The 12368-nt window shown below is 42.6% G+C and overlaps 1 protein-coding gene across 1 annotated transcript in view; it reads right to left on the reverse strand.

Annotated features, from left to right (window-relative positions):
• The window catches only part of LOC121935768 (ubiquitin carboxyl-terminal hydrolase CYLD-like), a 20516-nt gene extending 11192 nt beyond the window's left edge, over positions 1-9324 (reverse strand). The window contains exons 1-7 of the mRNA XM_042477638.1: positions 8896-9324; positions 6918-7247; positions 6102-6207; positions 4380-4816; positions 3331-3499; positions 2367-2511; positions 1749-1871 (exon numbers count right to left, since the gene is read on the reverse strand). Of these exons, the coding sequence (XP_042333572.1) occupies positions 1749-1871; positions 2367-2511; positions 3331-3499; positions 4380-4816; positions 6102-6207; positions 6918-7247; positions 8896-9324 (1739 nt within the window). The remainder of the gene's footprint in view (positions 1-1748; positions 1872-2366; positions 2512-3330; positions 3500-4379; positions 4817-6101; positions 6208-6917; positions 7248-8895) is intronic.
• Between the last annotated feature and the right edge of the window lie 3044 nt (positions 9325-12368).

Below are 12368 nucleotides of genomic sequence, written 5' to 3' on the forward strand. Positions count from 1 at the left end.
AAGGAAATTACGGTGGGACCTTACCTTGCACGAAGAATCCATCCCAGACCCCCCCCTCCCACATAAGGGAGATATTGCGTATGCTCAAGCCCTATTGAAAACAATGGGGCTCATGTGCATGTGCCAGGTGCACATTCAGCATTACCTCTTCCTGCGCATATGAAAGCCGCAGATGACACGGGCGCACTGTATTTATTTCTTATTTCATTTATATGTTTCAAATTGACCTCAAATGCCCCCAATGTGTCCTAGGGGATATGTGTGGCATTTTCCTTATGGTTTAGAGCCATTTTAGATCCAAGAAGGGTCTTCTTTAAAAACAAGAAGCAACTTGAGGTCATTCAGGTTTACTTTGGGTTTTTTTTTAAAAAGGTGTCTCTGGGCTAAAATGGTTATGTGGCCTCCAAAATGAGGGGAAAAATCCCCCTCAATCCTCTAAGAGGGCACTGTGGGGCAAATTTTTTGCCCCACAGGAAGCCTCAGGAGTCTGCAATGTGGCATGTAAGTAACAATGTGGCTCTGTCTACCCCTGCAGCAAAGGTCATCACAATTTCAGCTTGTGGCTTCCACATTAGCAGGGTAGTGATTCTGCTCCAAATTTCAGTCAAAGGTTTAAAGAGGCTCTCCAAAGTGCTTATCCCCAAAATGTGTTCTGTGCCACTGACATCTCAGTTCAAACTGTTGAGAATTTGACCTTGACATGGTCCCTACAGCAGTGGAATCACCAACTACCACTGAGCCAAAGATGAAACCTCAGCTTGCAAGCAAGAATGATAACAGTGGCTATTGGAGCATGATGCCGCTTAGAGGTGACATATTTTCCATTTCTGAGACAGTGATAAAGGATGAGTCACCCACTTGGAAAGACCCAGCTAAACAGGATGCCTTGCCCCATTTCCTCTTTACATTTGAAATCAGAAAGTTATTATTAATCTCACAAAATGGTGAGGAGTTTGCTTTGAGTTCTACAAAGCTTGCCATACTTTCTAAAAGAAAAATATGCTTTTCCATGATTTCCCTCAAAGAGGAAAAGAAATTCCTTATTCAGGAGACAAGAAATGACTAAATGTTACAAATTGAAAGGAAGGGAAAATAAGTATCTTCCTCAGTGGAAGAGTAAAGTTTAAGCAATAATGGGTTTCCCCCAAATTCTTGCTCTTGTTCTGTGCCTTCAAGTTGTTTCCAACTTATGCTGACACTAATGTGACCCTATCACGGAGTTTTCTTGGCAAGATTTATTCAGAGGGGGTTGGCCACTGCTTTCCTCTGAGGCTGAGAAAATGTGACTTGCTCAAAGCAGGTTTCCATAGGAAACAGGACCTTCCATAGCCAGAGTCGTAGTTCAATGCTCATGCCTGACTGACTACACCACAAATTACAGAGCAAATGTGGCAAGGGTGTGATACACTGCATTAACTATCCTCATCTATCACTGTGAACACAACTGACATATTTTTGAACAGTATAACCCAGCACAACAGCAGGTGTGATAAGGACCAGTTAAATAATTATGTTTAGTGTACTGTTTATACATGAATGTACCTTGCCTTCAGTTTCCGTTGCTCTCATCTGCCATCAAATAATATCAACATACATAAAAATCTGATGAACTATGCAGTGTAGTCACATTATCCCATCCCTTCCATAGCTCCCATTCCTTTGCATGGAGCCATCCCTCTGACTATTCCTAGGAACTAGGAGGATGTTGCAGCCAACTGTTTTAGCAAAGTGGGCAGACACAAACTCACTTGCGCAAAGGGTTGACTATCTCTGTTCTGAGCAGATCTCGTGTCTCAGTGTATGATTCCCCATCGTTCTTGTCTGCCGGGCGTAGCAACATTGAATCCAGCACAGAGGTAAAAGTGAACATGCTATAAACAAACCAACAAAAAGAAACATCAATGTTGTGATGTATAGATTCTGCTCCAAGTTCTAGTTTTTCAGCCACACGCATACTCCTGACCTCTGTGGAAATGCATCAAAAGGCTGCTTCCCCCTTACCACAGAAACCCTCTCCAACAGCACCCCACATACAACTCAGAATTATACTTGTAACTCACTTCTGGTCACCTGAACACCAGACATCACTTTTGGTCACCTAAAATGGTGACCAGACATCACTTCTGGTCCCCTAAAATTGTGACCGCAATGTCATATTGCTGCTCTGTAAAGCAGTCAATCTAATTCTGATGTAACAGTAGGATTAGCCCTGTTAGCAACACTTTCCTCTGTGTTTTAGTTGGTCCTCCAGTATCACCTGACCTTGCACACAGGCATCCTGTGGCCAAGCAGGGAATCAGATGCAGGAATTTGTGGCTTAGAATCAAGGCTCCTACAGGACTTGGTACCACCAATGACAGCCTTACCAGAAAAGAGTGGCATCCAGGTAACAAGAATTGCAGTGCCCCTGAATCCCTTTCTTCCACCCTGAGAGATGTTCCATGCCCTGGCTGCCCAACGGAGGTGGAGGTGTGTCTTCTTCCACTTTGGCACTGGCATACAGACGGAAGTCTGGGTAGGAAGAAGGAAGTAAAATGACATAAAACAGGGATGGAGCGGAAATCCTGGACTTTAGTTGTTCTAAGATTTTTGCATTCTCTTTCCCCCTCCTTAGACAGATAGGGAGTTCCTGCATGCAAACTCTGCTCTCTCTTTCTCTCTCTCATTCAAACTAACCATGTCATTTAGGTCACTCCCTCTTTTGGGAAGCTCACAGTCTCAAAGATTTTCTCCTGACCTATTTGGCCCTCCATCTTCCTTCTTCATCAACTTTCTTTGAAAGATGGTGAGATAAAGGTCTTTTTTTAACCTGCTAGATTAGGATATAGCTAGATTAGGATATAGTCTCTATGTAGATAGAGATTAAAGCCATTAATAAACTTTTGTTTGAACTTCAAGCTACTTGTGCTGTTTTTGAGTCTGTCTCAGTTCTTAGGGAAGCATAGTTAGACAAGGACACATTTCTGCTACTTTGCCGATTTAAAGCTAGACCCTAACAGTTGGCTTGGCTTTGACATTTTTGACATTTCAATAATTTTGTTTCCTAATCAAAGGCTGAAGCTTTAGGAAACTTAAATTGCCCCACATTCCTTTGGAGATCTTCAAACATGTTATTTTTCTAGAAAAATAATCATGAAGGTTCCAGAGTCTCCTCAGATATACTTTAGAAGTAACAAGTAAATGTCACTTGTTAGCCCACACCTTCCAAACTGGAAAATATTAAAATGTTTTCTTTTAAAAATGCTATGCCCTTATTTCACCCAAAAACAACACACTAAAGGTAACATTACTTGTAAACATGTTATTTCCCAGCTCTGGTTTACACCATACCCAGAGAGTTGCATCGCAAAACGGGATTCTCCAGACTTTGCAAAGTGCCGAAGCGGGAATCAGGACGACAATGGCGTAGCTTGACAAAGAGAGCTTTGTTTGGCTGGCAGTGGAAATAGCGGATCCCATGGTATTGCCCATCTGTACAACCTGAAGGTAGAGGCTCCTCCTGGGAAGCACAGAAGGAACACTGTATTTGTGAAACATGGTAAAGTCACTACCTCTAACCTAGAGTATAAACTGGCTTGGGCCATCTATTATTTATATTTATTGTAGACTATAATATAATGGCCAGGATCCTGGCTCAGGCAGCAGAGCATAATGAAGAAGGGAGTCACCATGTCACCCCCCCCCCCCCAATGGAGTGGGCAGGTGGGTAGAACTGATAAGATATTGCCTCCCATCCCACTGCAGTTCTTTAGGCACAGGGAAATGTAATGATGGCCTCGTACTGTTTCTCTTTGTCTCAGGTTTGTCTGGTTTAAACCAAGTTGGTTTAAACCATAGTTTAAACCAAATGACATTAGAAAAATAACCCAATCCTGCTTTTTTTAAAAATGATTTACAATTGGCATTCCATATCCCCGGATTTTTTATCCATGTATCGAACCATCCATGGCTTAAAAATATTTTTTTTAAAAAAAAAAACTCAAAGAGCAAACCTTGATTTTGCCATTTTGCATGAAGGATGCCATTTTAGAACGCCATTGTATTTAATTATTCTTTATTTATATATAGTGCTGTAGATTTGCACAGCGCTGTACATAAACAATAAATATATAAGAGTGAGCCTGCTTATGGCGTACAATCTAATGGGACTTGAGCATCCATGAATTTTGGTATCCACTGCCAGGGGCCTGGAACCAAACCCCAGCAGATACCAAGGGTGGGGGAGGTGGAGGTGCAGAATCTCTTTCAGGTACAAAGTCATGCATGTGGAAAGCCTGGATAGATAGGTCCAGGTAACTCCAACTTATCTAGTGTAATGAGAAGCTGAGTAACTTCCAAGGGAAACAGATCCTACATAATCCACCTGGATATGTTCTTACCAGCTCCAGTCCAGCGATTGTCTCAGCCACATCAGGCAGCGAGCCAATCCAGCGGATCACCCCATAAATGGGTGGATTGTTAACCTCCACCATGGAATTGATCTCCAGAAGATGGTGACTATACTGTTCATCATCATCATCATCATCATCATCATCATCATCATCACCAGCAGCAGCAGCATCATCAGCATCATCAGCATCCTCATCTTCTTCCTCTTCATCATCTTCTTTCTGTTTCTGCTCTGCAGTTGCCACTTCTTTCTTCTTGTATCCTTGTAGGTCATCAGAAGAAACTCCCCTTGGGGTCTCCTTCAGTGAACTCTCTTCCATTCTGGGAGGATAACGGATAGAGGACGGGGACAAGCAATCCTCATATTCCTCTGTGATGGATGAGGAGCAATTGTTGGCTACTGTCTCAGGACTTCTATCGACTTTTTCTTCAGGGAAGGAGAGGAGGAAGAGAATGATAATCCATGAGAAATTTCAACAACACAGCATTAGAATATGCTTTCAAAGACTTAGATCTAAGCAGCCAATAATCCACTGTGATGCTTAGTTTGGCAGCTAAATGAACTGAGCCTTCAAAGAATATCAGTTTTAAACAAACAAACAAACAAAAATAAAACACTAAACAAGTTTCTAGCCGCTAAGAATGTGGGGTGAACTGTTCAAGGCAATGCCTAGTAAAATTTCAAGAGTTTAACAGGAAGACAGGGTGGGGGGTTTCAATGTCTGATCTCTTTCAGTGGATAACAGCAGAATTATGCAAAATGAGAAAAATTTAAGTCCAGTTACCAGACTGCAAATCCGAACCCATCTGTTACTTATATATTTTATCTGGGGGGGGGGGCTGGCCGGGTTTTTTTTTTTGGGGGGGGGGGGCACACTGACCCTTTATGGAGCCTTAGAGGGCTACATCTCTACTACCAATTTTTTTAAAAGACATTTTTTCTTGATTTTTGTCATGTTGCCAAAAGGAGAAGCAGGTGTGGTGAGAAATCCCCCCCCCCTTTAGGTCTAGGAGAGAAACTAATGTTAGAACAGAAAGTGAATTTTTAAAACAGGAAGTCAAGTCTTCCTGTTTTAAAAAGGCCTCTCCTTGGCCCAGAAAGGCAAAAATGTTGTGAAACCACAAGGTAGGGTGGGGGCCTTTTAGAAAAAGAATTTTAAAAATTACTTTGAAATTTGGGGGCTCTCAAAAAAAAGGGGGGGATGTTTGTAGCCTGTGAGTTGAACTTTCCCCAGCCCTCAAATTAGAGCAGAGATCCACGAGACATTATTGCTGCACCGTTGAACGGGTAGCACAATAAAACATGTGTGTTGTGGGAAGAACAGTGTCATAATATGAATCCAGTAATTTTCATCATGGGAGGGGAAGTGGGAAAGAAACAGGAAATATTATTATTAATTATTATTATGCTTTATATAGCGCTGTAGATTTGCACAGCACTGTACATAAAATCATCATCAAGTGAAACACATATCTTAAACTTGTTCTAGTTTTCTGCCACTGCTAATCTCCCCCCCCCCCAACCATTGGTACTAAGCAGAGTTTAGTACCAATGCATACTCATCTCTCTGTTCATACACAAACTCAACACTAAGAATCTTTTATCATATATGTGTGTGCGCGCATGTGTGTGTGTTTGTGTGTGCCCAGTAACACTTAACAAGCAAAGACCTCACCAGCTTCCTCAGAGCTGCAGATCTTGCAGGGCTCACCTTTATATACTTTCGAGATTGGAAGGAGCATCCCATACTCTGGAGATGAAATACGGTAGAGAACATGGTCTTTGAAACAACCATCCCATGAACCCACTGGATTGTCCTAGGATGAGAATATAAAGGTGGTTTTAATTCTCCTGGGTGGGCTCCTGGCATGAAGATCCTGGCATGGGGAGCCAGTAATCATGTCTCAATGATAATAATAATAATAATAATAATAATAATAATAATAATAATAATAATAATAAATTTATTTATACCCCGCCTCTTTAATAAGATTGAAGCGGCTTACAACATTAAAATATAAATATAACACAATAAAATCTCCCACAAACCCACCCACCAATCCTTCATAGACCCAAAATTAATAACAATAATTAAACAGAGTTGCCTGGTTTTGAGGACTAGCAAGTCTAGACCTTAAAGTCTCTCAACACAACAGTAGTTTCTCTTAAATTGGGATGAATAGGCTCCAAGGAGCAGAGAACCATTTTGAGCTCAGACTCCCTGCTTTGCCACAGAATCAGAGTTCAAACGGTCCTTACCAACCAGAAGTCCAAACTGTCAGTGTTAAGTCAGAGTTAATGTTCTAGGTGACTGAAAGTTATTGCTGGTTACCAAAGCAATGCTTTTCTTCCTTTTAAAAAAAATAACTATTTTGACTATGGTCAGCTTCTGGCAAAAATATAACATGGTTTTCGGTATCCACAGTAACTCCGGGAATGCATCCCTCACAGATATGGTGGTCGGACTGTTCCCTCATTTTGCCACCTCCCCACCCCCAGACCTACACCTCGGAAGCATTCTTCTTACCAGAAGAATCCCCACAAAGATGCCGGTTTCCAATTTGTTGGGAAGGTGGTCACAGTACACCACTGTGCCGGTAGGGGTGGTATCTTCCATCTTGAAGAAAACACGGTCTCCAATCTCTAGAGTTGGAGAGGACAAGGGATCTCCTGATGTCAGTTGAATCCGAGAACATTCCCGGATGTTGCTTCTTGGAGGTGCTGGTGGACTGCCCTCTGCCAAGTCATCTGGCTCAATCCGACTGACCGGCACAAAGACGCCACAGTTCTCCCGGCAGGAGAAAAACTTCTGACCTTTGAAGGAGCCATCCGTAAAGCCTTTCCCAGCTGCTGAACCCTACAAAGGAGGGGAATAGAGTTCTCTAAAAAGGTGTTGTCTTCTTTTATGGTTCTTACTGATTGTCCATTTTATACTTACAATAACCCTGCAAGGTAGGCTAGACTGAGTGAGATGAGCAGACTGAGATCACACAACGATGCCTTCCAGTACTGACTGGAAGCTGGGTTTCCGCAAACCTAGTCCAACCCAAGGATGGGCAAAATATGACCCACAGTTTGCATGCATGGAGGTAAAAACAATAAAAACAAAACATCAAATTTCCTTTGCAAAATCTGAAGGGGGCATTTGTAGGGTGAAGAGATGCATTTTTTCTAAAACAAGAAGTAAATACTAGTGCTTACTGTATCCTCTGAATAAGTCTAACATATATGATAAAAATATTGTTCAAGTTGGAAATTTAGTTTTCTAATCTCTCCACTGTACAGAAAGAAGAAGAAAAACCCACATACTTTGCGCAATACTGTTTTTAACACCTGTGCCGACATTGCATTTAAAAACAAATGGAACTTGTAGTCCAGTCGAAAAGAGTTTTCCAATATCTCCTTTCAACAGAAAATAGTCAACAGTAGCAGCAGGGGTCCATAGCAATCTATCTGTCTGTCTGTAGTTGTGCTGTTGTTAATTGTCATCAAGTCAAATTTGACACACGGCAGTCCTTCACCCTTAACCCCGGTGAATGTGGAGGGACCACTGTACTGTCTTTCCTAACAAGTCATGTCTTCTCATGATATGTCCAAAGTATGATAGTCTCTGTTTAGACATTTTGGCTGCTAGGGGGAGTAAGAGTCATAGAGTCACAAAGTTGGAAGGAACACCAGGGTCATTTAATCCAATCCCCTGGAATGCAGGAATCTAGAAAGAGATGGCTTGTATTAATTTTTGTAAGCCACCGTGAATCCCCACACTGAAAAGGGCTATAGAAGACAACAGCAAACTACAGCTATGATTACTTGGTTGCAAGATTTGAGTTTCTATATTTTCCCTCTGGTTGGAACGCAACCCCCATTATACCCTGAGCCTGTAACATGAGGTTATGAAAGGCATGTGTCTCTCTGATGCTTATTCAGGGATAGGAGCTCCAATCTCATACCCCCCAGTTCTCCCAATTGGGCAGGATCATCATGATCAATCCTCTAATTCAGGCTTGATTCACTCTAAGACCCAGTTATTTGTCTTTTTGGCAGTCCACAGCAGCCATATATTTCTCCTCCAGCACCATATTAGTTAATTATCTGCCATATGTTGGGGATGCTTTGATTGTGAGTTCCTGCATGTCAGGGGGGTTGGACTGGATGGCCCTTGTGGTCTCTTCCCACTCTATGATTCTATGATGTCTGTCAGCTTTCTTTACTCTCTCTCTCTCTCTCACACACACACACACACACGTGTATGTTTGTATTTCCAAATACACATGTGTGTACTTTCAAGGCTATGCTCTCACCTTGAGCAATGGAGACAAGGGCCCAGGTCCTGAGATTATTTTAATTCAAAAATAAATCTTCCCTACTGATAAAAACAAACAAACAAACAAACCACAGTTGCAGTCTGGCAAGCCTTAGCAAGCTTCCCAAAAGCACTCGTTGGACAGACCTCAGAGACAGGCAAAAGATCTTCCACCCCAGATTTACCACTCATATTTACTCACCACCAGCTCCACCCCAAAGATGACACTCGTATCTTGCTTGCTCTTGTCGATGGGTCCCCGGTATCGGATGATGCCCCGAACTCTCCGCCCGGAGGCAGATGTAATCTGGACCTTGACCCGGTCCCCTTTCCGGAGGGTACTCAGCCTGCGCATCAACCGTTCCTGCTGGAGAAGAGCCAAGCGCTCATCTCCATTGGTCACCGCTTCCAGGAGGCCTGAATGGGCCCCGCTCAGCTCCCGGGTGGCCCATGGAGGCACCCGGACCACCTTCTCTGTGTCCAGGATTTTGGCCCAGAACATTCCACCTGGAGAACTTCCATGATGGTCCTCCTGGCTCAGGAGGCTGCCTTTTGATACCTTCACCTCTCCACCTGCCTTGGCTTCTCCCATAAAGCTTTTTGTTGCAATGAACAGTCGGCGGGGCTTCATCGCTACAGAAGAGGAAGAAGAGAAGATGATCAAGGAATTATAAACTCCCTAATTGCTAGAATTGTGCAGTGTGGATATACTCTTAAAATTGTCTGTCACCTAGATGGGACACATTAGAAAGAATGACACACACACACAAGCTATTTGAAGGCCACTACTTCTCTTGTGGCTCTTCTTCTAGGACCATGATGATAGCGAGGAAGCAGTTCTACTGGCCTACCTTCCAGGATTGTTGTGAAGAATCCTGGGATTTGGTGAGGCACCAGCACCTCTTTGGCTTATTGTTGTTGTGTGCCTTCAAGTCATTCCCAACTTATAGTGAACCCTATCATGGGGCTTTCTTGGCATGTTCCTTTAGAGGGGGTTTGCCATTGCCACCCTCTGAGGATGAGAGAGTGTGACTTGCCCAAGGTCACCTGGGGGGGTTTTATTGGGTGAGTCAGGATTTGAACCCTGGTCTCCATAGTCATAATCCAACACTCAAATAACTGTACCATGCTGGATCTCAGAAGCCTAGATATCTTGAGAAACTACAAATCCCTGTGTTCCATAGGAGGGAGCTACAGCACTTAAAAGGAGCATCAAAGTGCATTATTTCTACAGTGTAGATACACCCCTAAGCGTGTTGGGACTATAACCAGGTGACCAGATGTCATAACCACAGAGGAGGAGAAGGCGCCCCAAAATGTAGGTCTTTCAAGACAAATGTAGGGCATGACCAAAAAAAGAGCTAAAAACACTCATGTAAATATAAGTCCATGCTTCTTAGTCCTGCTGAAAATGGAGGCATTTTACAATTCTCCCTGGACAGAAAGTTGAAATGGAGGACATGTGCTGGAAAAGGAGGAGGTCTGGTCACCCTGACTCTAACTCTCATCTTGGCCACCAGGATGATGGGGTTTGTAGTCCAACACATCTGGAAAGGCACCTGTCTGGGGAAAGGCTAGACCTCCCTAGGTGTGAGCCTGACTCCATCACAAGCATTTCAACCACAACCCACTGGAAGGGAGAGGAGAGAAAAAAACCTTGCTTTCTGAGCTGCCCAAAGCACTCTGCACATGCTCTTTCTCCTTACAGTCCCAACAGCAAAGGCTCTGGCAGACTCCTAGCCTCGACACACCTAAAGATACATTGCAAAGGAATCAAAGAATAACTATGTTGCATTGCTCTTTTCTGGAGGATGCAAAACATAAAGAATCCAGGCAAGGAGGTGGCTCCCTTTGCTGCTTACCTTTTTCCTGTAAACACAAAAGGTTTCCTCCATTCATGGAAAAACTCAGTTTGAGGAAGTTAGTCACTAATTTTTTTTAAAGGGGGCGGAAGACCAGGGCCAATGAAAAGCCACACAAGGGTGGCGAGGCAGCCAATCAGAAGAGAGAGGTCCAGGAAAAAAATAGTAATACTGTAGGTGCAAAAGAGGGAGGGAGGAGGGAAGAAAGAAACCAGGGGCTTTCCTACCTTTGCCTGCAGTCCAATGAGAGCATCTTCCTACCTAGTGTAGTTAACTGCCTTCTAGTCAATTTCCCCTAAAGATTGCATCTGCACTACATAAATACTACGGGTTGGTACCACTTTAAACTGCCCTGGCTCCATGCTGGGGAAGCCTGGGATTTATAGTTTGCTGCTGACAGAGAAGGCTAAATCTCTCACAAAACTACAATTCCCCGCATTCCATACGGCATGGAGCCATGGCAGTTAAAGCGGTGTCAACCTGGATGATGAATGAGGCAGAGGCTGCATGCACACTGCAGAAAGAATCTGCTTTGTGGGTCTAGTGCCACAACAAAGTACAGTTCCCAGAATGCCATAGCATTGAACCATGGCCATTAAAATATTAATTGCTGCAGTGTGGATGCAGCCCAGATTTGCACAGTAGAAATAGTGCAGTTTGACACCGCTTCGACCACCATAGCTCCATACTATATGGAATTCTGGGACTTGTAGTTTGTCCTGGCACCAGAGCTCACTGTCAGAGAAGGCATAGGCCTGTTACAGACTGCCAAAATAAAGCTGCTTCGGGTCTCTTTAGAGGTATGCTGTTCAAATGATGCATGCACCCTAAGAATCCGGAAGCTGCACCAAAGCTGCACTCCAGTGCTTAGGAATGGAGTGTGGCTTTGGCACGATCTCTGGACTCTTAGGACCCATGCATCATTTAAATAGCATACCTCCAAAGAGACCCGAAGCATTTTGGCAGTCTGTAACAGGCCTAAATACATCTTTGGTTGTAAACTGTCCTCAAGTCAACCCCAACCCATGACATGAAACATCTTCAAGGCCCCTTTGCTCTGCTCAGGTTTTGCAAATTCAGGCCTGTGTCCCTCTTGATTGAGTTTATCCAACAGAGATACAGTCTTCCTTTCTTTCTACTACCTTTTACCTTTCCCAACATTACAGTATTGTCATTTATTTCTTTTTTAAAAAATTAATTTTCCGTTACCTAACACCATATTTTATAAATAAAAATATATATTGACATTTACAATACTTATGAGCACAAATATACAAAGACATAAGCAAGCCACAAATATACAGATGCAAAAGCATAATGTAACAATTCCATACACATACAATGACTTCCCAACAGAGCCTGCTTTTGTTGTCTCTTTATGTATCTAATCTCATTTTGTATCTTGATAGTTTCTAATATGTAACCTTGCTTTATCTATATACACTTATGAAATAAACACCTGTAAATTTATAAGACATACTTTGTTTTTATATACATATAAACATATTTTCTTTGCACAATGTATCTTCCTTTCTTAATAATATATTCCTCCCCCTCCCTTTCACAATACTAATATCTTTTATTCTTTTATTTTATTTATTCCCTAAAGTTCACCACTGCCATACTTCCACATCTTTTTCAGTAAAAATCAGAAAAAAGCACACTATTGAAGAAAACAAACACCTGAACTGCATCTATGCAGTTTTCTGTGAGTTTTGCTCCTCACATGTGTCAGCACTGAGAATAAAGATGGAGTCAATGGCGGGTTACAGACCGCCATTTAGTACGTATTCTATATGTACTAGGGTTAGGA

This window comes from Sceloporus undulatus, chromosome 6, assembly GCF_019175285.1.
Source record: "Sceloporus undulatus isolate JIND9_A2432 ecotype Alabama chromosome 6, SceUnd_v1.1, whole genome shotgun sequence".
NCBI lineage: Eukaryota > Metazoa > Chordata > Lepidosauria > Squamata > Phrynosomatidae > Sceloporus > Sceloporus undulatus.